This window comes from Stigmatopora argus, chromosome 13 (assembly GCF_051989625.1).
Source record: "Stigmatopora argus isolate UIUO_Sarg chromosome 13, RoL_Sarg_1.0, whole genome shotgun sequence".
Taxonomy (NCBI): domain Eukaryota; kingdom Metazoa; phylum Chordata; class Actinopteri; order Syngnathiformes; family Syngnathidae; genus Stigmatopora; species Stigmatopora argus.
In genome coordinates, this window is record NC_135399.1 from 13,531,962 (window position 1) to 13,559,673 (window position 27,712).

The window sequence follows — 27,712 nt, forward strand, 5'->3', positions numbered from 1 at the left end:
AAACATGAGGGTATTTTTCACCCATTTGCTGCGAATTTAACATATATAGTTTTTATCACTAGACATCTAATCCATTTTAAACTAAATAAACAGATGTTAATTTGTTGTCAGCCCACCCCACAATGAGTTAAAGGCAATGTGAGAAACCGTTGCAAGTGACTTTGAAATGAGAACAGACTGTATTTTCGATACAAAACATCCATACGTGAAAGAAAAGGCTTGATAATGGAATTAGTAATAAGTATTAGTAGCTAATAAGTCTTGCTCTCTCAGCTGCCTTGGATTTACCCACTTCAAAAAAATCTCCAAACTGAGAAATTACTTTGGCTATATTAACTATCAAATGGTCAAAAACAACCAAATGTTAGTGCCAAATTTGTTTTATACATGTACAAATATTTTTATGTACTTTTAATTTGATTTTGCGATACTAAGGGAAACAAACAGACATTTAATCTTGACATTTTAATGATTCGAATTGACCCTCAACATAATTCAACTGACAAATGAAAAGAATTCCTGACAACGAAGAAAAGCAAGCAACACATTTCACTATCTTCTGACATTTTTAAAACACATTCCCCAAAAGTATCCGAAATCCTTTCCAACAATATCCGTCCTTGACAAGTCCACTCGATGAACCTTAAAAAGTTACTATGTGTTAAGAGGATGTACAATGCGATTTCCTGTGGCGCGCAAACTGGATCTGGAACAACAAAGTCAAGCGCATGGACAAACAACAGAAAGTACTTCCATATGTCTCCTCACCTTCTCAACTTGGCATGGTTTTCTCATATACGAGTGCCAGAAACGGTTCACATAGTGTCAGGTGACCAATAAATGATCCTTTATTTATACGGTCAATTTTGTATAAACAATGTGACCACATACGAAAGGGATTGTAATATTTATCATCAAAGGCATTAAGAATGCTTAAGAATTTGAAAAATAACAGTCAGATGGGAGTATTTGACCCAAAATGTTCAAAGTTTTCGCATATGCAATGTTGTTCATATGCAAGTTATTACTATTTCACAGTTTTTTCTCATACAAAACAATTTATGGAGAAAAAAAAATGCCATACAGTGGTACCTCTATTTCCGAAATTAATTGGTTCCAGAACCTGTTTTGTAACTTTGAATTTTCGTAAGTAGAAGAGTACTTTATGAAAATTCCATATGTAGAAGCATTCGTAAGTTATTGTGCACAAACATCATAGTCGCATTCCACGATTCTTCTCTCAATGAAGACACTGAATCAAATGTTGAGGCTGCAAACCCCAATCGCTCTGGTATCCAATACATAATTTGAAAAAAAAGACTTGGATTAAGGAACTCATTTACCATTTTGATGGTACTGATAATAACTAATAATCCTACAACCTTCTCTAGTCTGTAAATTATATCCGGCACAAAAACATTTGAGAGTATTAGACATTAAATTTGACCCAAAATGTCAGCCTCCGGGAGTGTGTCATTTTCTGTTTTCTTCAATTTTTTTCCTACTTTATCTCATTTAAAAAAATACCTGATTGGCACATTTAGAGTATTTGAGCAAGCATCTTTCGCAACTACATATATACAAAAAAAAACAATACTAAGTATTTCTTTGACAAAGTTCAACCTCTGCCACTAATAAGTGAAGCAACTTCCTTAACAATTTCATACACTACGCAAATAAACCTAACATGATAAACTGCGACTTTTGTACACACAACAATTTCAATGAGAAATGGGATTTTTTTTTTCATTTTTTACAACATCATGAATGTTTCATGGAAGCAAGCTAGCATGGAGACCTATTAATCATTATAATAATATCATAAAAACCGTCAGCAGGAAGTTGCAAACAAAAACGCAAGCCTACAGTGAGAACACCCTTACTCTTGGAGGAAATGATAAAGAATAGTACATAGTAAAATATGTGTATTTATCATTTTAAGCACCGTTCTTTCAGAAATTAAAGTATGCCCCACAAACCTGATTATGCAAGTTAGTAAATGTAGTTCTCATTATTAACTTGATAAAAAAAGAGTCAGGAATAATCAAAACAACAACTTACCTCAGAGAACCTGAACATTTGAGTTATGTCTACTTCAAATCTTTACTTACCATGAATAATTAACACAATAGGTAATGTTCTATAAAGTCTACAAGATTACTATAACCACCCCCCACCCTCACTCCCCCAACATATACAGTGAATCAGCATTAAGTTGACCACAAATGGTGAATTTTGCTCCAAGTTTGACATTGAAATTGGATATCAAAATCCAGACTCGAAAAAAACCAATCATGCTTTTATTCCCATTGCATTTAGAAAGATGAAAAATGGCTCTACATCTGTATTTTTTTCTATTCATTTCAAATTTAAAGTATTAAAAAAACAACCATTTAACTCATAGCATGCCATTGGCAGAAATAGACATCCAATCCATTTGAACATTCTCTGCCAGTCCTCACAATTTAAATGGATTGGACTAGAGTCAAACTAATTATAAGAATGAAAAAAAAAAACTTTAGACCTCTATCAACTTGAATGGCATTGAAAGGGTTAAGCACTATTATGACGGGGCACAAAGTTGTCAAAGAGGACCATCTTCTTACGATCTTAGTTTGCTTTCCAATTCAAAGTGTGACACGTGCGGGCCGCTAAAAGTTATTCCTGCGTGTCATGTCGGCCCGTTTTTTGTCCAGTCAGCACTAATGGGGGCACTCAAGCATAATGAGTAATGAAAGAGCATCAATAACAGCCATGGGTGACATAGCTTTTATTAATAGCCACCATCAGCAGAAAAGGAAAGAAAAAAGTCAAAAAAGGGACTCAAGGATGTTAACCACGACTGTATAAGAACTAGAATGTGAGACCAGGACCTGTTACTTTTTTCCCCCTTGTAAAAAGTCAAGAAATTGTCTGACATGACCTTGCTTTGTTCAAATAAATCTTATTTATTGGCAAGCAAAATGTTATTGCTTGTTTGTTTGTGATCCACATGATTTGTGAGCGCAATATATAAATATCACCTTTCAGGGTTAGCAGAGATTCTGTTTATCCTCGTCCCATTTGAGCAATAAGTTATGGCACGGCGCCAGCACTCCAAGGGGCTAACAATAATTTCTCTAATTCGTCACGGACAAAAAAATAATAATAATATTTAGGTGTCTAAGGCAGTCAGCTTGGGTAAAAGCTCATCTAGCTTAGCCACTGATTCACTGCCATTAGTTTATTCCATTAGTATATTTTGCACTATTGGTGACAATGGCAACCAGTATTTTTTGTACATTGTTTTTTTTTATCTAAATATGAAGATATGTGGTCATAATAAACCCAGAAGAGAATAAAAGTGTACTCACAGTTGAGATGGCAATAGAATTGTGTGGTGGACGATGGACAGATGCCCGAGGAAGCTGCACCTAAAATGATAAGCTTTATTTAAAAAAAAGAAAGAAAATGGTTCAAAGCAATAAAGATACTCAGGAGGTGAAACATGACCAAAAAAAGAAGCTTCTAGTATTTATAAATAAAATATAGTATTTGCAACCTGCAGCTCCAGATCCGTGTATGGCTTTTATGTTGATTTCACTCTTTTAGATACACCACACTACATTTTAATTTTCCCATGATAAAAAGTGCCATATTCAATGAAGAATGAGCTTTTCTTTACCTTATTTTTCCATTTCTTGCATCTGACAACAGGTTCCTCTCCAAATGAGTAACTAGACATAGTAAAATTATCTTTCTGATTCTAGTTTTGCCAAACCTTGTTGTCTTCTGTCCTTCCCATTTGTATATGCATTGATATTTGCAACCTTTCCACTATATGCTAGACATAATAACTTGCTTTCCAATGTGTAGCTACCCAAATAAATCTAACATGCATCACAAGATTCTTGTACTAAGCCTCAAAATATCAATATTTTACTAAAAAAAGTATTGTGTGAGCAGCAAAACAAACTGGATTACAAACAAAGTGATTAGAAAAGAAACACCTGATTGCAAGGGCTGACGAGAACAGGTGGAAAAAAAATCTAATCAGTCGAAAAGACAAGAAATAGAAAGAAGCAAGGAACAATCGAAACTTAAAACAAACAAAACACCAAAACTAGCAGTGCAGAAAAATGACATGACTAATACTGACACATTATGAATAGAGCTAAAAAATAAAACGAATCATCGGGGAAATTTTTCATTTTTCAGATGATTCACAAAAATTCCACAAACGTCAGTCAAGTTAACGTCTTCCTGTTTGAGAGACCACACACACACACACACACACACACACACACACACACACACAAACACACACAATAAAATAAATAAATACTAATTTTATTTTGATAAGAGTGCATTTTTTACAGATTTTTGGAGTGCAGGTATAATACATTGCAAAAAATACTAATTTCATTTTGATAACAGTGCAGTTTTTACAGATTGTTGGAGTGCAGGTATAATACATTACAAAAAAAGGATTAAAAAGTGACACTAACTGTTAAGATAATATGTTTTGGACAGTGACAATTAAAATGGCACACTACTATTATTATTTTTAAATATTGCTATTGTATTGGATTATATTGCTATGTTGTGTATGTGCATGTCTGGTCCGTTTAACAATCAAAATCATTACAACAAATTCTCAATATAAAAATGCTTTTATTTCAATTAACCCATTGATGCCTTAATTTACATTAACTTACCGGTTTATCAAAAAGCATATGCATATGGAAAAACCTTCAACCTGCAAAAGGCACTAAAGATGGAAATTATCCATTGGCTACAATCTTACATATTTACATATATATGTTCATTAACATGAATATGAATATGTTCATTAATATGTACTGTCCCTTAATAAATAGATCAAACTCAACATGTTCAAAACACTGACCAAGTTCCCCTTGCTGCATTTATGCTAAATGGTGACATGGCCCACTTTGAATATGTGTCATGACAATATAAGCGAAAGATAACCCGTGGAATCAGATACTCTCAAACGTTTCACTTTCGTTTCCGTACTGACGTGAGGCAGTTTGGGCAAAAAAAAAGGGCTGTTTCTATGTCAGATCATTGTTTCTCCACCACGAATCGACTTAATCTGGAGGAAACTGGCCATTGTTACATAATCCTCCTCCTTTTGAGAGGCCTCCAAGAGAAGAGGTTCTCCTGGACTGGACGCAGCAGTGGCCAGGAGCGTGGAACTCTGAAGACTGCCAAGTCCATTGGAGCAACTGCTATCGTGCGAAATGGAAAGCTCCAGTTCCTCCGTGCTGGCGCTGCAGTCGGAGTTTTGGGTGGAGTGGGGGGCATTGGCCAGCGTAAAGGTTGCGCAATGGATAGCCAGAACTCGCTCCTGCTCGACGGTTTCGACCACTGGTTGGATGTTAAGGGCACTGAATTCCTCAGGTTTTAGGTTGAGTAGGAGGGAAACCTGGAGACAAAGATGACAAGGCATGTTTACCACAATTTGGATTCAAGTCGCCTGAAAATACATGAGCACTTCCTGATTTTCTTGCACTGAGGTTACATTTACACTGTTTCTGATTGGTTGATTTCTGTAATTGAATAGGGTTATTAAAAAATACAAACAAAACAAAGGCATTATGTTACAATATTTTGCATTGCAATGCAACAGTATATAAAAGTTGAATACACAAAAGGCAAGGAACAACATGATGTTCAAAAGGAGTACCGGTAATTAGAAGGTAAGATTTATTTCAACCCACGGCATGTCATTTTCTGTGGGTCTTTGAAATTAAGTTTATAAGAATAAGCAATTTCATTTTTTCTTGCCTTTAGAATGTAAATAAATAGAACACATAAATTTAAAAAAAAACAAAGGGGAAATGTTCTTGCTTTTCTTAATCTAAAAGTAAAATTAAAATTTCAGATTGTTTTATTGAAAATGTAAATTAAAGATAAAATAAAAAAGGAGGCTCCAAAGATGAAAAAGACTTTTTAGGAATTTCATTAGAACTGCACTAGTACTTGAACCCAGAAACTTTGATAGTGAAACAAACTGAAAATTCACCATTTCTAAAACCTCAATATTTACAATGAACCTGAAATTAGGAGAATCCTGTCACTTTTAGTTTTTCTCCACACAATACTCACAACATTGGGCTTGCAGGTCTGCACTAGAGTGGGTTTCGGATGCGGAATACTGGGCCACATATAGGAAAATATCCTTTGGAGAAAAAAAATGACGTTTGCTAATTTCTCATACTATTGACAGGAGCAGATCTATTAAGAGGTTCCTACTTTTTTTTCCAGAAGATCCCAAAGCAGGAAATCATCACCACCAAAGCGAGGAGACACACCAATAGCTTCCTGGTTGGTGTCACTAGCTTCCTGCTTGGTGTCACTTTCTCCTCACTTTGTGTCTGGACTGAGGATGGACAGAATTAGTTATTGTCTTGCTTCTTGTCAAAAAGTCAAAAGAGCCAATTTACTAACCATCAGGAATGAAGAACGTGAAGGCGTGGCTCCATTCGCTCCAGCTCCCCTTAAAATAAATGAGCGGGATTGCTCGCACTTTGACGCGATAGGTCGAGTTTTTACGAAAGTGCTCCAGGTCGACGGCCATCCTATCTGACGACGACACATTTTGAATCTGCGGTGAGAGAGCGTGATGAGGATTCATTTGATAACGGATGCATTTCCACCATCGCCTATTACCGTCTTCTCGTCGGTGTTCCAAATGAACAGCTGGAAAAGTTGGTTTTCAACTTTCAGGTAGTCTTTCTCATAGGGTGTCCGAATTTGAAAGACGGCCTGGTTGGACTCGCGTTTCACGGTGACGTTGTAGACCTCGGGACTTCGAGGTCTAACTGAAGAAAAATGAAGAAAAGTTCATCTTTACGGGATGTTTCACTAGAAGATGAGTGGGGTTTTTTGTTTGTTTTTTACAGTTCCAGTGAAATGTTATAAATGGTTACCGAGTTTTGACAGTTGGATTGTTTTCCTGACAATTCCCTCCCTCCCAATGTGGATGGTCACCTCAAGTTTGGCCAGGGGATTCAGTTCAGTAGACGTGACCGAGTCACCCATCTCTGACAGGCATATTTTTCTGTTCACTGCGTGGGAAAAGAAACTGGAGAGAAAAAAAAGACAAAAGTATAAAAAATTAACAGCAATCATCAGGTACTAAGTCCCACTATTGGTCTTTTTGATAGTAAAATAAACCAAAAAAAAAAACCTGTTTTAATACGTTAAAATCTTTTTTAATTCATTTTCGCTGTTGGCAAGAAAGCCAAGATCGTTACTAGAAGTGATGTCACGGAAAGTTGGCATCTTCGCACCATCTCGTTTCATTTTAGGTGTTTGTTCCGTCATTTAATCAGAAAATGGTTCATATGTGTTCCGTAGGAAATTCCTCCAAAACCAACATTAGTTGGCATCACCAAAAGTGCATCAGCAAAAAAAAAAATCCCAGTTTGAATATTTTCAGATGCAATCCTTGCCTTTGATTACGTCATTGGTTTCGTCTATGCAGAGGCAAACCATTATAAAAATTATTTTTATTACAGAATTACAATAGTCTGGATCTGCATGTGTCGTAATAATGTATTGTTGATTACTAATTTGCCGGATTAAATCATTTAATTAGTGTGTAAAAACTCACGATACTGGGACTTTAATTGACCGCAGTCAAAAGTTGTCAGAATGTGAGTCCTTGTCTGCTTCTTAGCGCAACTATGTACCAGATTTTCATCGTCTTCACACCGTCATCCTCATCTTGGTTGTCCTCGTTCATGCTGCCAGTCAGTTTGCAGGTTAAACTGCATTCTGTAGTGGAGATGTGCGAGGTACAACTGATTCGGGACTCTGGGTAAAAAGGACAGTTGGATAAAAAAGTAAGTTTTTTGCAGATACCGCAAGAAGCTCTGGGAATTGGACCCACTTCAGGAGAGTCACGTCATCATCTTAATGCTGATAAAACTAAAATATTTAAATTTATCTTTTCATGATGATATCTGCTTTTATTGGTGGAATGAGGTTAGAGGTCAAATGTCACAGAGGTCAGAAAAGTAATTTAATGATATCTTGATAACAGATTAGCCTATTTAATTTAAATTTGTGGGGTAAATTATATGAAAAGAGAAAGAGGGATGGAAAAAGATCATAAATGTTTTCCCTAAAGAAAAAAAACTGTTAATATTGTGACTTTCATTCATGGAAGTGTCTTTATGATTACATTTTTTTTAAAGGGGCTTTGTTTTGTTCATAAAAAATGTCAATTTTAATGTAAACTTTTTTAAAATTCTGATTTGTGTTTTTTCATCTATTGGATCTGGAATATATTCCAGTTAATGAATATAAACATAGGGCTATTTTAACAAATCAAGAAACTATTCATTTGAAAAAACATTTTGAAAATACAGAAATGTTTAATAATTCAAAAAATGTATGATGCAGGCCAACGTGAGAAGGTCAAAAGGATTTTTGACTGTCCAATGAAATCTCATAATCTAAATAATGAAAATTGTATTCTATGAAATCAGGACAAATCACATAAGGTCACTTGTAAACCTAAAAATGATATGTAGTAATTATACTCAAACACCAACAACCATAACATCATCAGTGCCACAAACATTCTGACAGTTCCTAATGAATTTCTAGTCATTAGTTCCATTTTACAAACACTAAGATGTGAAGTCTGCCAGTGTGAATGATAATTTGCAAGTATCTCGTTGCATCACTCAAACCAGGCTGAGTCTCACCCAAGTCGGTGTCTTCTTCGCCGCTCTGTGCCAGACAAGTTGCTGGAAGCAGCAACAGCAAATACAACGGCTCGGCTAACCAGCTGACGAACAGCATCTCGTCCTCGTCTTCTTTTCAGATGATTTCACCGCGCCTGACAGATCACTTGGTCAGGGAGGAAGAGGAGGAGTTCAATCGCCTCATGGGAGGTGAATCTTACTCTGACAACAGGATGTTCACAACGGCAGTTAAAAATCAAAACCCCAAACACTGTGTCTCTTCAGTTATAATTTTAATCAATGTTGTCTTAATTGCATTAGGTACATTATCTTCTTCCTTAATATACCAATGCAGCAAAGGGCCTCCATTTTGGCGACCTCCAATACCACTGTTTCTTTCATGTAATTGATCTCCTAAGTATGAGTTTGGGGGAAATGATGGCGCAACACATTTTGCTTACTCATGTTTGAATGTAAAAACAGCCCAAGATTGTGTTAAAATATCACGTCAGTTGGCCAATGATTGAGAGAGGAAAAGAGGTGAACTCACAGAATATATAAAATAACACACACATGTATATGTATATGTACATGTACATGTACATGTACATGTACATGTACATGTACATGTACATGTACATGTACATGTACATGTACATGTATATATATATATATATATATATATATATATATATATATATATATATATATATATATATATATATATATATATATATATAACATCAAACATCATTAGAAAAATCTCTCCCAGTTAAAATGGATTGGACACTCCCATCCCATTAGTGGCAGTTATTGAGTTTAATGAGTGCACAAAACAGGTTAAAATCAACTAAATTTGGGTGGATTTTGTGAAAATTGCCACGTACGACGAATTTAGTTGACTGTAAAGTAAACAGACTCAAATAAGTCGCCCACGCCAACCACACGCCTGAGGTTTCTCATCTCTACGCAACATCGCAAAAGCTTTTGGTGTTGATTCGCCTCCAATGATAGAAATCTGGTCAACCACCTGTTTACGCTGACTGCTACTGCATTGGTGGGGGCCTCAAGGTGTCAAGACAGAAGAATTGCGGGCGTGAGGGGAGTGTATAGGAGCTCAAGACCAAGGATTTTGAAAATCCAAAACTCCAACAAAAGCTATCTTTAATCTGGTCGATAGGAGTAGTGATAGGCATAGGTCATGATTGGTGCTATTTACAGTAAATACCACAAATCTCACAGATCTCTGATTCCTTACGTAATACCGAAACAAGCAGAAAAAGGAATGACTTGCCTTAGAGCTACAGAAGAAAAGCGGTACTAATATAATTAATTTAAAGTTTTTCCTCCCTATATCACTCTCAGCTGTAATTGATTACAACCATATTTTTTAATGTTGCCTTCAGGGTCTATAGCTTAATGAATTCCATGCAGTATCATTGTTAAACATATTTAAGGTATTTGGTAAAGGATATCTTCTCTGAATTTGAACTTTTTTTTCCGATCAAAACGGTGTTGCGGAAATTACTGGACATGCTGCTATTAATCTGGCTTTATTAAAACAACAACAACAACAACAAAAATGAAGGAAACAATCCCTAAAAAAATGAATTCTGTGTTTGTTCAATCTACTTAACAAGATACTACTTTCATCAGGGATGCTTTTTACACACAGCACATGTGTGCTGTGTGTAAAAAAGCACTTCCTGCTTCTTCCTCTTGTCTTTTTTCAAATGTCTGACTCGAACTTGGTTTGCCTTAAACGTGCGAGAAACTTCAACTATTGTCACCACATCCTCTTGCTTAATTTGTCTCTCATTTCAACTCACCACAAGCTGACGTACTTGGCTGCTAGATGCTTTTACAATCACAATACTCTGATTCCAAAAGAAAGAAGTTTAAATCTTAGTAGGACACTCATTTAACTTGGTGGTGCTCGGCGTCCAATCTATTCATTGATGGCAAAAAAAAAAGATCTAAATAAAAGCCGCATGTGTGAAAGGAACTGTCACACCATTTAAAATGTGACATTAGCAAAAAGAAGACAGGCCTAATTTGAGTATTCAGTTTTCATTGGGAACCCAATTAAAATCTGTGCACTGATTCTACCACTGATTCTTTTGGAGGTCAGAAAGGTCGGGGAAACTGATTAGCCTAACAGGCTGCTGACATATTCCGTAACAGAGTAGTAGAAGAACATTTGTGTTTAGTTTTATAGTTTAACTCAACTATAGAGTAATACAACTTGAAAAACATCAACATTTGGGACTGGTTGTTATTTAGACAGTATTTCCACTACATTTGATCGATTAAATATGCCACGGTTCATCACCAAATTTGTTCTCCAAATTGATTTTTAAATCAAAAACATAAAATTGGCCAATTACAAGATGAGATGCCTTCAATAAAAAACATATCAGCAATTAGTCGAGTAGGAAAGTCCAAAAGCTAATAAGCCATATGTGGAGTACAGTATTACCTCACCACTTCACAGTTTGACTATCGCAGATTCCCCAAAACATGGCCGCAAATATATATGAAAAGTATATAGTGTAGGAACAATAACACAAACATGAAAGGGTGAAAAAGGCAAGTCTGAATCGGAAATGATTTCACTAGCTACTAGAGGGCAATGTCTAAGTTTGAGAGTGAAATAATAGTATAGAGAGAGTTTTAAAAGTCCAAATAATATTAAATAGACATCATAAAAACACTGTTCCTACACGGTTATTTGACTATTGCAACAGCGGCACATTTTGGAACCTATTAACCACGATAAATGAGGGATTACTGTAGTAAAAGCAACGTGTCAAAAATCAGTTGAATGAACAACAGCATGCTGGCAGAAATGTGTCGTCGTCTTACAGCAGAGTTCTGTGTTTTAATGGCTATGAGGACATGGATGACAGGTAAACCACGGACGGCGCGAGAAGCAGCTGCTCGCTTACAGGCAGTTGGCACGAGCAGGCCCATCGTGGGAATCCTTCCCCATACACATTCTCACTGCCTGCTACCTTGAAAGCGTATCGCCAACAGGCTGGGAGAGTTCGAAGTCATCATTTGGAACGATAGGATACCGTCAAATGATACATGAAATGAAATATATTTAGCCTTCGTGTAGTTCCGGTATGGTAAAGAAATTGTGAGAAAAAGCTGTGTGATGTAGCACATTTTTGTATGACGAATATTTTTTTTAAAATTTCAACTTACTAATTACGTGAAATACAAGGCATTACTATTGCAAAAACAATGTTTAAGAATTTGTCTATTTTACAATGTTTCCATATATCAGGTGGAGCGCTGTTCTGGATGAGTGCTTTGATAATAAGGATTGCCTATTGCCAGGAGGCTGTGATGAAAGGTGTGTGGATTATTGCCTTAGTCAATCTGATATCACAATTCCTGATGATAAAGACGGAAATCACTGGAAAGTAATAAGTCTTTGGGTACGGCTTTCATAATATCAAAGATAAATTCATAAAGTTCTCATTTAGTTTTTCCGCTTGACAGCCCCGCAGATCATTTTTGAAAGTAATATACAGTTAATACAATCTGATTAAAAGTGTCTACTTTCACTTGGCTTTGGTATTGTGCGTCACTTTTATGCGTAGAAAAATACTAGATGAGCTGCTTTTTGTATGGTTTTACTTTTTAAACCTTTTAACTAAACAAAATGCCATTGTACATAGTAGCAACTTTGTTAATGTCATCATTTGATAGTCAGTAGTGCGTTTTTTTTCTTTTCCTGGTCCCCATTTTGCTTTCCGCACCATTCCTCCACTTTCAGCCACCACCATATATCACACCGGATCGGCCACGGTTTCCTTCTCTCTTTGCCTTTCAAAGACATATTATTACTCACACTAGCCATCCATCCAGTAACATCCCGGCAACCCATGCACTTTTTCATTACTCTTTATCACCCCGCCATCTCTCCATTCTGCCACACCCTGTCCTGAATTCGTCTGAGTAAATTATTCCTCCAATTTATTAATATTCATCTCCTACGCAAACAGATATGTGGCATGCGTGCCCTTTTTTCGTGGGATTTATTCAGTGCGATAAGTGTAGCACCAGTCTTAAATTGTGATGTCTGTAAACAGGTAACAAAAAGAATAATTAAATGAAACGGTCAAACTGTGGCGATGTATGTGCTTTAAAAATAAAATAAAAAAATAAAAAATGAGTTTTGGGGGATATAATATTTTTACTCCAAACCCCCCGCGACCCTTGTGAGGTTAAGCTGTTCCGAAAATGAATGAATGAATATTTCTATTCATGTTCTGCTCATGTTATTTAATTATATAATACAACAATAGTCCATTTTATAAGGTCTAATCAAGGGTCTTATCAAGAAAATTGACTTGAAACTTGAAGAATTGTTAAAGATGTTTTTTCCTTCTGTCTTTCAATCAAGTTGAATGATCGCAACCAACCTTCCCAATCAAATTGGATTGGACGCCTAACGTCATCAATAGAAGTCAATGGGTTCTTGTTGAATTCTATGTATAACAATTTAAACTGCAAGCAAAACTTCAGATACACTTGCATAGTTATATATATATATATATATATATATATATATATATATATATATATATATATATATATATATATATATATACACATATACATTTATTTATATAGACAGGCCTGAAACCAATAAACCTGTTAGAAGAACTGTTTTAAATGATCAAATCCTTTGATACTGTATGAGCCATGCTGTGATATTTTAAGGGTTAGGCTGTAAACATATCCAGTTGATATATTCATCTGTGCTTATGGCCAGTACAGCCCATTTGTCCTCTCCCTCCCTAATCTTTGTTGCATATGAGGCAGTGGCGACGCAATGATCACTTTAAACAGGTCGTATGTATGCATGGGAGATCACTAAACTATACTGCTGTGAACAGCTACCCTCTGCAGTGCTCGTAAATGTGCAATGTGAGCCTGCACTGACGGTAATATTTACCACATTATTATGAGGCAGGAAAAGTGAGTGAGTGTCAGGGATTCATGGCCAAGTGCGGGAGTTTTGCACGTGTACTGGTGCTTTATTGCCACCTCTGGAACCTAGCAGGGTTACATCAAAATTGCATGTCTTACAGGGACATAACCATTGGTGTATACTATATGAGGGTGAATCTACAGCAATTTGTCTCTCGAGGACTAGCATTTTTTTTTCAGTACTTTGATTGAACAAGTGAAAATAATGTATTATTTGTCATCCCTTTCTTAATCAAACTAAAAAAAAATACTTATAAATGTAATAAAGTCATTTTCGGCTTTAGTTGATGTCATGAATGTAAAACGTAGCAGAAAGTAACTCTTTTAAAATGGTTGGCAATGATAGACATCCAATCATCTGTCTGTTTTATTGTTCTGCTGCAAATCTCTGTTCAAATGAATTGGATGTTTATCTTCAAAATGAGTTTTTCATGTGAGGAGGTCAAAATGTCACCCTGTCGTGTCCCTGGGGTCAAAAACTGGAGAATACAAATAACCAATACAATCTAATGAGGTTAAATCCAAAGTGCCTGATTTTCCTAAGGGAAAGACTGTAATGATTTTGCACTTCGGATCATGTTGACTTTTTTTTTTAAAGTTTCTATGGAATTAGAATCATCCACAGCAGTTTAAATAATTTGGTTGCCACTCTTGTGTGGCTACAAAAAAAAAGGAATCTCATAGTACAACATGATGCAGTAAATTATCCAACATAGTTGTGCATAAGAAATGTACCTTAAAAGCTCTCTTTATTTTACAACAACAGCAGAAAATATGGGAAAATTACTAGGCATCAGGCCGTGATTTTGCACTTCTCTGTGCTGTTTAACAGTGCCACCCATTGGGTGTAAAGTTAACTGCCGATGAATAGGGATGATTGTTTAGAGAAACATACTTTATAACATATAAAGGATAAAATAAAGCATAAATGCCGACCCCAGAATATGAATATATGTCTGGCTTATTTTATCTCCGAGTACGATTGAATTAAGAAACCATTCAAGGGCACAAACTAAATGGTAAAAAGTTGTATTGTAATGATATTGTCAATTTCCTGTTATGATAGCATGCCAATCAAAGGCAGACACAGATGATTTCTCAGTGATGGTTTGTGACTCAATGATCGGTGTGATGTCTAATCTCTCATCTGGACGAGTTATTTCACAATCATCCTCTGAAAAAGCCTATCTGTCATTACAGAGTAAAAACCCTCACATGAAATAGTCAATATCATAATCTTACATAACCAGTATTTTAAAGGTTCTGATCCAGAAGTTTGCATAGAAATTTTTCATATCATCTAAAAAAAGATGATATATAATGATGAAGCACAACAAGTCAAAGTTAATCCATACTTTAAAAAAAAATATTCGCCTTGCCATAGAGCCAAAGAACTTGTGAAACACGCCCACACCCAGCCACAGATCTAAAGACAGAAGCATATTTTAAATGCAATCACTGGCAGTAAAATGTATGTTGAAATGCCGCTATAATAAAAGTGAAACATGGACACGTATAAATTGAATTTTTTGTCAATGCTGCGTGCTTTTCACAGTAACAAATTGAAGGGGTTCCAATGAAAGGCAGCAAACTAGAAAGTAGGCGTAAGTAGTATCGACAGACCAATGCTTTACTGCTACTTTCTATATGACTTTTTTGTGATTTACCCCATTGATGTACTCTCATATTTTTTGCTTTGCTGAGAAAAAATACTCCACAAGCATCACAAAGTGTCTTGCAAATGCAGCCTATTTAATGATAAACGGCTGAAATGGTCCGTGCATGCAAAGGAAGTCAGTACCTTCATTGATTGCCAATGACAGTTAAGAATTATGACATCTTTCTCATTGATCAGCAATGAGAGCGTGTAAGAACTGGTGTTGTATATATTGATTTACCATAGTACGAGTATGTGGCAAAAATATATCAAAGATTTATGGTCATCTCAGTGCTGCCCACCATGTTACAGAACAATGGGGTACTACATTAAGGCAATATTTAATCATAGCTTTGCCTGCATTGTATTATAAGAAAAAACAACCAAAGCACAAAAATAATTATAGAAAATACAATAGTTTAATAGTGACGTTTAAGAACAATTACTAATTCTATTTGCCATTGAGTTTCCTAGAATTGGTGACACTGCATTCATACATAACATTTCTTTTTCAGTCAGCAGTTTCACTTTTGAGTCACCTTGCGTGATTTAGTTGATTTTAAATACATTAACATGCTAAAAAATTAACTTTTAAATTGGCCAGGCCTGTTTTTTAAGTCCACAAGTGTAATCTGAATAAAGCAAAAATCTATATTTAAAAACACTTTTTATCTTCCCATTTGAGGCAATTTTAAATGTAAGACGCGTTTGTATTTAAGCACGGGGAGCTAGACTATGCCACATCTAATATGGCGGTAACATTGACGTACCATTCAAGGACCCTCTGCTTTAGGGTACTGAGGACGCCCCCTTTCTACGTAGCCTGTCACATGATGGCGCATGGACCCGCTCGCTCACAACAAACTAGAACGTTCGTACTTTTTTAAATAACTGAGTCCAAGTGCTCGAAACACACACGATAATGCTAAACAATCTACCAGATGGACACGTTTTGACTTTTTTTCACGCGTGAAACGACGAACGGCAGGGAAATGTACACCAGTTTCTTCTTTTTCGTTACAGTGAGCTGTATATGCTCAGCCCCTGGGGTAAGATTGAAAATAAAATGTGTATACTTAAAATAAAAAAGATTACTTACTGTACCCATTCAGTTATCTGTGCTATTGACAAATATAACTACTATGCTGGAATTTACTTATTTGGTTTTCATATTGTATTAAATAATATGCATCCACAGTTAATCATGCACATGTACTAAAAACTACTTAAAATGGATCATTTCCAAATGACTTACAATTAATTTGTAAAATTGATGATTCGCACTAATCTAGAATGTCGTCAAGTCTTATTTTTCTATGTTTGCAGGCATCATCCGAGCCATCTTTTACAATAGACTACAATAACAATTGTTTTTTGAAAGATGGTCAACCCTTTCAGTACATCTCAGGCAGCATTCACTACTCCCGAATCCCACGCTTCTACTGGAAGGATCGGCTGCTGAAGATGTACATGACAGGGCTCAACGCTATCCAAATGTAATCCTGAAGAATCACAAACAACTAAAAGGACAAAGTCTAACCCTAAATATGTGTTGTTGTTTTTTTTCCCTATATCACCAATGAACAGATATGTTCCTTGGAACTTCCACGAGACTGTGGAAGGGGTCCACAACTTCTCAGGGGACCGAGATTTGGAACATTTCTTGGATTTGGCCAATCAGACAGGCCTTTTGGTTATCCTGCGCCCCGGCCCATACATCTGTGCTGAATGGGAGATGGTGAGAAATCTGTTTGCATTATAAAGATCCATAAAACGGTCAACTTTTTTACTGCCATTGACACTGATCGATGTCAATGGCAGAGCTGCCAAAGGTAAAAAATCATATTTTGTAGTGGGTAAAGAGAATATTTAATATTATCAATTTTTTTGGCGACTTAGTAGATTGGTAAAGACAGGCGTGATAAACTACAAGGCAAAATCTTTCACACCAATGTCAAATGTCCCTCATTTTACACACACGCTCCTAATAACATCGTTGTAACTTGACCAAGGATGAATTTGTGTGTTACAGGGTGGTTTGCCAGCTTGGTTGCTGCAAAAAAAGATTTTATTACGCTCATCTGACGCAGGTACAAAATAGAAATGTAAAGGAACACATGTTTGCCTTCCTTCAAAATGATTTTTCTTCTCCAGGTTATTTACTGGCGGTCACTAACTGGTTCGCTGTACTCCTCCCCAAAATGATGCGCTGGTTATATGTTAATGGAGGAAACATCATTAGTGTCCAGGTATAGAAATTTCTGCTTATTTTACGATGGAACCTCCAAATTTATTTCTCTGGTTGTTATCATTTTCACTTTCAGGTTGAGAACGAGTATGGAAGCTACTTTGCTTGTGACTACAACTACCTGCGTCATCTGCGAGCTTTGCTGCAAGGACATCTAGGCAAAAACGTTGTTCTGTTCACCACCGACGGCAACACGGACAGAGAAATGACATGCGGGACCCTGGATGGATTATACGCTACTGTGGACTTTGGCATAGGTTGACATTTACAGAAAAAATTCTATTAATAAAAGTAAAATGAAAAGAAATGAAATCTGTTCATTTGCTTTTTACAGGTGACAACATTACTGAAGCCTTCAACAGGCAAAGGAAGTTTGAACCGAAGGGTCCTTTGGTCAGTCATGATATAGAGTTATAGTCGCAGTATTTAGTGGTGTTTAAAAAAATGAAATAAAATAAAACATGAAATGTCTTGTTGATCCATTGCAGGTCAATTCGGAGTATTACACTGGTTGGTTGGACCACTGGGGAGATGAGCATGCCATGGTTGATACCAAGAGGGTCAGCCAAGGGTTAGCCGAGATGTTAAGAATGGGTGCTAATGTTAACATGTATGTGAAAACGTGTACTTAGATTTTCTTTCACTTCGGCCATTTCAGCGTTTTCACCCACTTTTTTTCCCTCCAGGTACATGTTTGAAGGTGGGACCAACTTTGGATACTGGAATGGTGCGGTTAAAAATTCCCTACTCATAATTGCCCAATTTAAAACCACACCTGTTTCTTTTTGTCATTTATTTTAAATTGTCATCCTAAGGTGCCGACCACGACACCAGGTTTCGTCCTGTAGTGACTAGTTACGACTATGACGCTCCACTATCAGAGGCAGGGGACCCAACAGAGAAGCTATTCACAATCCGAGAAGTCATTAAAATGGTAAATCAGATTGATGCGCCAATGCCTACAAAATGCAAAGTCCATATTGCATTGTTTGCAATTGTTTTTTTCTTTGCAGTTTAAAGCCGTTCCTTTTGGACCCATGCCACCTGCTACTCCCAAATTTGCCTTTGGGTTAGTGGTATTAAAAAAGGTACATATTTATTATACCTCTTCCAAACATGTCATTTGCCGAAGCACATATTTTGGGGCTACACAACTTCGTAAATTTTCAAAAGTTCATCGTTGAATGCCATCATTTTCCTCCCCCAGGTTGGCAACATTAGCAGTCTATTGGACACCCTTTCTGTTGGACCTGTTCAGTCCAAGTACCCTTTAACTTTTGAGAAACTCAATCAGGTGACATCATTAAGTGGGCACTCTTCAAACCGAGAACTTCCCATGTTGCTATTTTGTCTTTAAACTAACGTTTCTATTCTGTTTAGTTCTATGGATACGTGCTGTATCAGACCACGTTGCCCCGTGACCTCACTGAACCCACACCACTAATCTCTCCTTTGAATGGAGTTCATGACCGCGCGTATGTGTCCATCAATGGGGTAAGTTATCACCACCAATTAATAAGTCACATCTTGGACAACATTTGTGTGAATAGGTTTTCCAGGGTGTCTTGGAGAGAGACACCATACTGGCAATAAATGTGACTGGACGGCAGGGAGACATTGTGGACATCCTTGTGGAGAATATGGGCAGAGTTAACTTTGGGAGCTATATCAATGACTACAAGGCAAGGCAACCATTCAAACATTAATACATGTGTCCTCCAAAGTGTACTTGAGGAGATCCATATTTGTGGTCATTCCAGGGTCTTGTTGGAAATCTAATCCTGGGGCAAGATATTTTAACCGATTGGAAAATGTACCCTTTGGATATTGATGGGGCTGTTGCTGCCGGGTGGCCTCATATTTTTAGCTCCCAATATGGAACAAAAGAACCTTCAATTGGACCGACTGTCTACACGGGAACATTGCAGCCCAATGGCGTGGCTTGGGACACATTTCTCAAGCTAAATGGCTGGACAAAGGTAGTCCAAGATGTTTTTATGTGTAATCATTTCTGACAATTTACTTGACTTTTTTGTTGGTCCACATTTTTAGGGTCAAGTGTGGCTGAATGGTTTTAATCTGGGGCGATACTGGCCAGCAAGAGGCCCGCAGCAGACCCTTTATGTTCCCGGACCGCTACTCAGCACCACCAGGCCTAATAATATTACAGTGCTAGAACTGGAGGGGGCGCCAGCACATTTAAGGGTACTCTTTATGGACCGACCTCTCCTCAAAGCAACCCACCATAAATTGTGACAATCTGGTTAGAAACAATAATTTACAGCGGAGTGTTTTTGGTATCCAGCATGACAGTTTATTACTTTTAACCAGTTTGTTATATGCAAAGTATATATAAGAGGTACAGTAAATAAAACAATCTGCAAAGGTTAAACTGAGGATTTTTTTCTGCTTATCACCCCCAAAAAATGTTCCAAAAAAATCAATTACTAGGCTATTGTGTTATTAAGAGAATCATTTGTGATCATAGCCTGCAATGTTGAGGATGTGGATGCATTGTCTTGAACCTTATTTAAGGATAATCATTGTTATCCTCAGAAAACAAATACATTGCAGTTATGGACCCCAAAAACACTAAAGTTGACCCCCCACACCATACTGTTAAACTACATGCAATAGAAATCTATTCAAACTGAGAGTCCAGCACCTTCAATGGGAGCCAATAAGGTAGCTTCTTAAAACGAATAAAAATACTATAATATTGCGATTTTATTCTTTAATGATTATTTAGTTTTGTACAATATGTCATTATTTTTCCTCACAATTTTCTTCTTTGTGAAGCTCAAATGCTTCTTTACATTTAGTGTTTGAAAGTCCAACATTGATGCAATGACAATTTACTTTTATGATTGTATCCCATAAAGGTAAAAGTGAATCTCATGTATATTACATTGCAGATATGTTCGATCTGCGATCAAATTTGATCTTTTGAAAACCTAAAAAGGACAACCATATTAGAGGTACCATACTTTTCCGAGTCGGCTAGCTCTTTCCTGCTGGCACATTAGCTTTGCGATGTTCTTGCACGCAGCGGGGTGTGCAGAAGGAAAAGTCCATATAATGGAAAGGGGTCTTGCCCAGCAGAGAGTCTCCACACTGCCAGCACCTCCTGAAATCAGCACAAAAAATGGCATTAGATGGACTTTTTGCGACACCATTTGCGTATAGACACAATAGTCTTACTTAATATTGGAAACGTTGGCTTCAGATGCAGTTACTTGCGCTGCAAATCTCTTCTCAGCTGCTAACGCTCTCTTTGAAAGAAGAATATATATTTACACACAACATGTAACTATCATAAATATAAGATAAACATTTTATGCACCTTTTCTCGATCTGATAAGCACGCAAACTTCTTCTTTTCCTCCATTTCCATTTCCTGTTTCAGTTTCTCCTCCTTCTGTGTCCTTTCACGCTGTTTTTTCAGCATCTTTTGAGCTTTCTTCTTCTCACTTTTCATAGATTCAATCTCCGCTGTTAAAGGTCCAGGAACCTTTCAGAAGCATAGACGTTTCAAGTCATTGTTTCATTTGCATCTGTGCATTAAGACCGACTGTCGAGTCTCTTACCCGAGCCTTGTTGTAGTCATATTTGTCAGGATTGTCACCCATGTATTTCCGAAACACGTTCCTTGTGTCTTTGTCGGGGCTCACGTTATATGGCGTCTGCCCTTTTTTATCACTGTAAAGGAGGTTATCTTCAATTGTGATAAGTGGGAAACAGCCTACATCACAAACCCCAGTCTTATTGCTTCAACTAACAAAATATTGTATTTGGCGTTAAATGACAATTAATCCAAGATTGGCCTAATAGGCAAACATACCACCCCTCCAAAGTAGACCAGAGCTACAATGTGGTCCACGACAGAGCTGAGATTGACAACTGGAAGTGATAGATATTCCTACCTGCAGGCCGGATTAGCTCCGGTGTCCAACAGCAGTCTGATGACATCCTTCTGAGCGGCCGCTGACGCGACGTGCAGCAAAGTGAACCCCGAGGAGTCGAGGTTCTTATTAAGAAGATTTAAAGGATTGGCGCCGTCCACAGCCTCCACCTGAGATGGCTCCCGAGGCCCCCCGGTAAGATGGAGGAGATGACACAACGTATCCACGTCCCCAACTTTGCAGGCTGTGAAGAGGGCGTCCCTCAGGCTGTACTCCCATGAGTCATCCACTGCTTTTACGGAAAGGACAATGTGCTAGTAGAGTGAAATCGTGCCGCTAAAATAATCTGAACAGGCAGACTTTTTCTTTAGACTGCATTAATGGCTATATGTAAAAGTAGTCATTATTGAGGTGTCCTTACCTTTCGCTGGTTTCTTCCTCCTATTCTTGCTTTTAGGTCGTGGCTGTTGATTGGCGTCATCTTCCTGGCCAATGTCGTCCACTTCTGTGTTACTTAGCTCTCCTGCATCTGAAGACAAGTTATTGATTAATATTGATTCTCCAAATGTTTGACTTTCCATGCCAAGGCGCACCATCTTCTTCATGTTGGTTTTCCTCCTCCTCCTCCTTCTTCTTCCTTCGTCTCCTCCTCTGATTGTGTCTGGAGGGTTGCATGTCAAACTCCTTAAGGTCCTGTGTAGCGATGGTCATCTCCACCATTTCGAGATGGATTTTAGCACCTGGCTCCTCATCTGAGCTGCTCTGGATGGCTTCCACTGAGATACAAAGAATTCATTCATAAAACGGATGGTCCATTCATTATTTTAACTGTAGTTTGGAGCGGGTCCAGATATTGAAAACTCGAGCTGATACAAGCAATGAACACTAATCCCTTATTAAATTAGTCAACTCTTTTGAAAGTCGGCTGAGTAGCTGATAGCAAGGGTGAAAACCAGAAATATTCGTTATTTTTTTTATTGTATTCAAAATACAAAACATACATACCTGATATATGCGGTACTCAATAAAAGCATAGTTGTAATAAATTAGTAAATTTAGATAATTGCTTTGGAAAATAATGAAGCAGTTACATTTCAACATTAACCATTTACAGCTAAAATGTCAAGCCCAGTGCAATATAAAAGTTATTAACATGATTTACGTATATAAGAGACGATTGGTCGACGCATTGCAAAAATAATCCATAATTTGTCAAAATAATGCTAGAAGCTGCCTCGAAAACTCACTTTCATCTTTTTCAGTCCTGACTGCTGCAGTAGATTGGACAGTCTTTTTCTTTGAAGCCTTCTTGGGTGGGCTGCTTAAAGTGGACAAGTCAGCATCCTTCCCTGCGTCAAGACATTGTCAATATGAAGTAAATCCCATTTATATGGAAAAACCATGTAACATAGCAAGACAATAACAATTCAATCTACCGTAAAGCAGAACTGTGGAAAGCATATTGTGCACTCTCCGAACTTCACCAAATGTTGCCCTGCGCGTGGGAAAGGGTATGGTACGGACCCTACTGTCCTTTTTATCCAGTGGACTTGCGCGGCCTCCAAAAAAGATCGTTCTATTATAGCTCGGAGCTCGTACGAATATGGCGGATGCTTCCTTCAAGTGTTCTCCCCAGTTTACCAAGAGCTCCTGAATGTCCTGTAAATAAATTAATGTGAAAAAAAAGGAAAAGTTTTCACTCTGTTAATGACGAAACTATATAGCAATATTATAACTAGTCCTTTACTCTTACTTTGACTAGTGCCGCCTCGTTGTAGCGCCTTAGCGCAGCTCCTGCAGACTTGGGAGCATGACTCTTGTTTTGGGAATCCTTCAGTCCTTGGGTGGTGCCTCGTTTTGCCCGCACAGTGTATCGGTGGAAGGTTTTGTGCTCAAGGACGTCTTTCCTGCCAAATAAAAAACATACAAGACCTTTAACATGTGCTTTGGCATCTTAGCACTGATACTAAAAACACACAAATACAGTCCTACTGTTCTTAGGACTTTAATGTTAGGTCATTAATTAACTTGCTTAGGCTGTTTGCCTGTGACAGATGTCCAATACACTTTGGCTACGGCAGGCCATCTATCACGATTAATGGCATTGAAACATGATTGCAATAGTTAGAAAAACAAGCATACCCCTGGAAAACAGCAGCAGCAAAATGGCCGCCCCCTGTCATCAGAATTATCCACAGTGTTTTCTGGGTGATGGACTTTAAGCAGCACTCCAACTCTTTCGCTTTATCTGCCTGATCATACAATATTAAGAAAGTTTGAATTTACAAAAAAATTGTATCTATGCATGATACTTTTCCATAAAAGCTTGAAACTAAGCCTTACCTTTCCGTGTAGAATGCAGCGGTAGACTGACATGTATTGTCCCACTGAATTTTGGAAAGCTACTTTGCTGAAGAGCCTCCCTGACACAAAATTGATATCATCTGAGTAGTCATTATCGCCATTATCTGCGTTCCAGCTTGTTTCTTCCTGATGCACGTCTGAATCTTCCTCCTCCTCTGAGTCGGACTCGGAACCTGAGATACTTGACACATCTCCTGTATGGCAAAAAAGATAATGAAGTAGGCACAACAGCCAACTGTAAGCTACTATGCTGGTGCTGGCCGATATGGGCAATATCACAATCATGTATTCCATATTTTGGAATATTTAATATCGCTATGCTTTTTTGCTTCTATGCTTTTGGCAGTCCGCACTTGTGATATTCTTCCGTTAGGTGTTTTACAGAGTATTCATATATTTTCAGCAAATAGAAGTTAAGTTTTCATCCCTTTGCATTGCTTATATTTTTCTGACTTGCTGTCAACATAAATTAGCTTCCCATCGTTTACTGCATATTGGAGCACTTTAGCAACAGTGCACTGTCGGACATGTCCCATTGTCCCTATTTTTGGCCTCCTGTGTCCATGACAGGAATTATTTTACTACATGTTGTTAGTTTTAGGTTATTTTAAAATGTTTTGTTGACCACTGTTATCTTTGTAATTAATCAAGTACCATTTGCAACTACTATCAGCCTTATTTTCCAGGTATGAGGACATCTAGTGGTTGTTATGCATTATTTTAGAAATAGCAGCAATTTGGAGACTAGCACAATTCATTATACATTAGCGATCGACGATTATAATGATTTATCACGCTGAATAATTTTGTATCGTTTTACCGGTCTATATTGTCATATGGCCCAGTACTATCCAGTACCACTCTGAAGGTTTTTCCTCACCAGCTCCGGTCTTCCTCTCAAACTCCTCGGTGGTTACGGGGAGGCTTCCTAACATCTTCAGTCTCAAGTTAAATCGATGCCAGTCCAGCTTGTAGTGTTCCATCTACATTTTTGGCAAACGGATCTGTTATCTGAAGTCATATGAATACAGTTTATTAGCCTTATTAGACTAAGGGTTTACCTGTTCTTCCCTGTTAATGAAGGAGCATCTGCAGGCCAGGCAGGACATCTTATCCGAGATCTCCCTGACATCCTTGGGAACTTCATCCTCCAAATCTGAAAAGCATTTGGTTAGGAAAAATCCAAACCATTCATACATAGCATGCCAATAGAATTACTCATCATACTGTCTTTGGTCGGCTCCCCGTTAGCACTGTTTTTAAGGAAGGGGTTAACTTCTCTCAGTCCTGTTAAGGTTTCATCTTGGGAGCATAGGTCAAATATGGAGTAGTGATCTGGACTTGTTGGCTTCATGTCAAACACCTGGAGAAGATTTTATTCCTTTTAAGAGAGAGAAATAACTAAAAAATGTATACATATATATATATTTAAGTAAACACAAATTTTAGCTTTATGGGCTGCAGTAGGCAACAGTATTTTTTTTTAAAAACTTTTTTTAAATTAACTGGAAAGACAGTGTAAAGGTTTTAACCGATAAAAGGCGATGTAAATAGAGTGGCGATCGTTGTTTGGTTAAAAATAAACGGTGGTTTTGGGATCTTCAAAGGAATAGGTAGAGCTAATCTTCAAAGGAATAGGTCGAGCTAATATTAAAACATAAATGTGTAAGATTACGTGAAGAAATACACTTACCAGGCTAAACGTTCGAATTAAGTCACGAAACTACTTAAGAATGAATTCATGTGTAATCGTTAATATAATTCTGTACATATTTGTAATATCAGATTTACCTTAGTAACCCAAGTGCGAAGAAATGGTACGATTACATTATATTGACGTGTTGTATAGGAAGGATTCACCGAGATGACGACATGCAGTCTTCTTTGTTTAAAATCAGAAGACATGTAAACATCAGAAATTATACCAGTGCCCCTAGTGGTTGGAATACTGAATATAACATACATGTATACGTATAATATAGTATATACGTATTGATACCTGTCATCTATAATCTTACTATATATACCTATTTAAACAAATAAATAGACGTGTTTTTAAATGACACCGGTATATTTTGTAACAATTAATTAATTCAAAAATATGAAAAACTTAAATAAAAATAAATCACAGCCATTGATATTTTTTTAGATGTATATAGTGCGCAAGACATGAAAAAAAATGCTAGCCTCACTCAAAGGCAGTTGAAATAACATAGGCCAAGTGGCAACATTCCTCACAAATATTTGCATTTTATTAGAACAAAAGTGTGGTTAACTGCATACATAAAATTGTATTCTATTTAAAAAATAAAACTATTTTTGGTTTTTCTTCACTCGAGTGCCTGCTGCTTGGTTCGATTCTTGGGCTAGTGGCAAGAAAAAGAACATTTGGACATTTGCAAGCAATTTCAAAAACAAATGGTTTATCACACGATGTAAACACTGCATTACCAGCAGTCTTGAGATCCTTGGGCTCTTGCAAAAGCTGTTTCATTTCTTCTATTTTGTCCACAAGGCTTTGTTTCTTAGTTCTAGCATGTTCTATTCTTTCATGTAGCTCTTTTCTGGAAGAAAGAACAGATCAGTAGAATATCTCAATGTATTCATTTGTAGTCCCCCTTTTTTAATGAAATAAAAACATCTGACCTTTCTACCGCAGCTTCATAATTTAGTTGCTCAGTAAGCGCCTTTTCCTCTTGGAGAAGTGTACCAAATTGTTGTATGCTTTCCAAAACTCCAATTTCTTGGAAAATTGCTAGCATTTTTTTCCTCTCATTTGTTTCCTTAACCCTGAATAATAAAAATGTGGTCAATTTCATCAGTAGTAATAAGGTCAAAATTAGACTCAACACTACCATTCGTATATCAGAAGAGTGGTGATACAGTCTTACTTAGAATTACAATTAGTACTACTTTAATTTTAATAACTTAGAATTACATAAATAGATGCAAGATGAGATAAAATTATCTACAAACACACATGCGGTTGATTTCCTCGTCCTGGAATCTTTTAAGTTGAATCATGTCATTCAGTTTTTGAGTACTTTCTTCGATTGCTTTACGCAAATATTCCACTTGCTCCTTTAAAAAAAAAGACAAATATTAAGTACGTATATACATCCCCAACACCACAATGCTGAAAGTTCACTAACACATTGTGAAACTGCATTATTTGCCTAATTTTCAGCATTGTTGCAACATAATCTTGGAGCTAAAGCATCATGTAATTATAGTCACTTAAGAGAGGAAAAAAAAACTTTGGAGTCAATAGTCAAATGTTACGTTGAAATGTCACGCGTCTTACGTCTGAGTCCGTCATCTCTCAATCAAAATATCGCAAACTAACAATAATCTAAACGTGCCAAAGACATCGTGTAAGGCTAGATGTCTAAAATTGGAATCCGCGGCGTAAATATAGCGGCCATCTTGCGTCTCGGACCCTCCCGAAGGCGTTAAGTGGGTTATTTTCTCCACTACTATCAAATAACTGAATTATTGACGCTTTTAAAATTAAATTGATATGAATTGGGTGCTTTTATTGTCATTGTACAAGTATAATGAGATATGCGACATCTATAATGCAAACTCCTTGTCTACTTCCTATTCCTCTCTGTGGGTTTTGAATTTTATTTGAGAATTTATGAAGAATTCATAACATGACTCAATGCCCATGTGACTGTTAACACTCCACTTCTTGTGATTAGTAGACTTACTGACTATGTAGATGACACAACTCTGATTGTGTGGACGACCACCAGGCCCCATTGTTCATTATATGATGAGTGTTTGGAAGTTCCAAGACAGTTATTTATGTTTTTTGTTTTTTTATACA

General features: G+C 37.0%; 4 protein-coding genes across 8 annotated transcripts; 1 reads left to right on the forward strand and 3 right to left on the reverse strand.

Moving 5' to 3' along the window:
- Positions 1–4,378: 4,378 nt before the first annotated feature.
- il7r (interleukin 7 receptor) lies at positions 4,379–8,822 on the reverse strand. The gene is made up of 8 exons (XM_077617447.1): positions 8,724–8,822; positions 7,701–7,824; positions 6,936–7,090; positions 6,676–6,827; positions 6,454–6,610; positions 6,259–6,385; positions 6,112–6,184; positions 4,379–5,428 (listed from the first exon to the last, which is right to left on the reverse strand). Exons 1-8 carry the CDS (start codon positions 8,818–8,820, stop codon positions 5,060–5,062), a joined length of 1,254 nt encoding a protein of 417 aa, XP_077473573.1. The 5' UTR covers positions 8,821–8,822; the 3' UTR covers positions 4,379–5,059.
- A 7,361-nt stretch (positions 8,823–16,183) lies between these two features.
- On the forward strand, positions 16,184–20,006 carry glb1l (galactosidase, beta 1-like). Its single transcript, XM_077617330.1, has 16 exons — positions 16,184–16,415; positions 16,693–16,862; positions 16,954–17,104; positions 17,399–17,456; positions 17,521–17,615; positions 17,691–17,871; positions 17,949–18,007; positions 18,103–18,224; positions 18,301–18,341; positions 18,430–18,548; positions 18,628–18,702; positions 18,822–18,908; positions 18,995–19,108; positions 19,165–19,296; positions 19,375–19,593; positions 19,667–20,006. The coding sequence occupies exons 1-16, from the start codon at positions 16,359–16,361 to the stop codon at positions 19,868–19,870; spliced, it is 1,884 nt and encodes a 627-aa protein (XP_077473456.1). The 5' UTR covers positions 16,184–16,358; the 3' UTR covers positions 19,871–20,006.
- ankzf1 (ankyrin repeat and zinc finger peptidyl tRNA hydrolase 1) lies at positions 19,906–25,811 on the reverse strand. Of its 5 annotated transcripts, none has more exons than XM_077617326.1 (16): positions 25,672–25,811; positions 25,108–25,243; positions 24,942–25,036; positions 24,761–24,863; positions 23,860–24,074; positions 23,659–23,768; positions 23,270–23,423; positions 22,953–23,175; positions 22,764–22,865; positions 22,110–22,292; positions 21,938–22,045; positions 21,538–21,805; positions 21,202–21,313; positions 20,958–21,125; positions 20,816–20,886; positions 19,906–20,741 (listed from the first exon to the last, which is right to left on the reverse strand). In XM_077617326.1, exons 1-16 carry the CDS (start codon positions 25,783–25,785, stop codon positions 20,615–20,617), a joined length of 2,289 nt encoding a protein of 762 aa, XP_077473452.1. In that variant the 5' UTR covers positions 25,786–25,811; the 3' UTR covers positions 19,906–20,614. The 5 variants fall into 5 exon arrangements, with proteins under 5 accessions (XP_077473452.1, XP_077473451.1, XP_077473453.1 ...); XM_077617325.1 differs by having other exon boundaries at positions 21,538–21,808; XM_077617327.1 differs by having other exon boundaries at positions 21,538–21,808; positions 25,108–25,261; positions 25,672–25,799.
- A 299-nt stretch (positions 25,812–26,110) lies between these two features.
- Positions 26,111–27,259, reverse strand: LOC144087302 (uncharacterized). The gene is made up of 5 exons (XM_077617723.1): positions 27,185–27,259; positions 26,861–26,961; positions 26,527–26,670; positions 26,332–26,444; positions 26,111–26,246 (listed from the first exon to the last, which is right to left on the reverse strand). The coding sequence occupies exons 1-5, from the start codon at positions 27,197–27,199 to the stop codon at positions 26,194–26,196; spliced, it is 426 nt and encodes a 141-aa protein (XP_077473849.1). The 5' UTR covers positions 27,200–27,259; the 3' UTR covers positions 26,111–26,193.
- Positions 27,260–27,712: the final 453 nt, after the last annotated feature.

What these genes read in the sequence shown, in the direction of transcription:
- LOC144087302 (XM_077617723.1), bottom strand. An exon ending in TATGAAGCTGCGGTAGAAAG is followed by an intron (nt 26,445 to 26,526) that starts GTCAGATGTTTT and finishes TCTTTCTTCCAG; the next exon opens with AAAAGAGCTACATGAAAGAA. An exon ending in CAAGGATCTCAAGACTGCTG is followed by an intron (nt 26,247 to 26,331) that starts GTAATGCAGTGT and finishes TCTTGCCACTAG; the next exon opens with CCCAAGAATCGAACCAAGCA.
- ankzf1 (XM_077617325.1), bottom strand. Translation starts at nt 25,785, where the DNA reads ATGTCTTCTGATTTTAAACAAAGAAGACTGCATGTCGTCATCTCGGTG. An exon ending in TCATTAACAGGGAAGAACAG is followed by an intron (nt 24,864 to 24,941) that starts GTAAACCCTTAG and finishes CCAAAAATGTAG; the next exon opens with ATGGAACACTACAAGCTGGA. An exon ending in AAACCAACATGAAGAAGATG is followed by an intron (nt 22,046 to 22,109) that starts GTGCGCCTTGGC and finishes ACTTGTCTTCAG; the next exon opens with ATGCAGGAGAGCTAAGTAAC.
- il7r (XM_077617447.1), bottom strand. Translation starts at nt 8,820, where the DNA reads ATGCTGTTCGTCAGCTGGTTAGCCGAGCCGTTGTATTTGCTGTTGCTG. An exon ending in CGAAGAAGACACCGACTTGG is followed by an intron (nt 7,825 to 8,723) that starts GTGAGACTCAGC and finishes CTTTTTACCCAG; the next exon opens with AGTCCCGAATCAGTTGTACC. An exon ending in GGAACACCGACGAGAAGACG is followed by an intron (nt 6,611 to 6,675) that starts GTAATAGGCGAT and finishes CTCTCACCGCAG; the next exon opens with ATTCAAAATGTGTCGTCGTC.
- glb1l (XM_077617330.1), top strand. Translation starts at nt 16,359, where the DNA reads ATGTACACCAGTTTCTTCTTTTTCGTTACAGTGAGCTGTATATGCTCA. An exon ending in GGTTAGTGGTATTAAAAAAG is followed by an intron (nt 18,703 to 18,821) that starts GTACATATTTAT and finishes TTCCTCCCCCAG; the next exon opens with GTTGGCAACATTAGCAGTCT. An exon ending in CTTTTGAGAAACTCAATCAG is followed by an intron (nt 18,909 to 18,994) that starts GTGACATCATTA and finishes TATTCTGTTTAG; the next exon opens with TTCTATGGATACGTGCTGTA.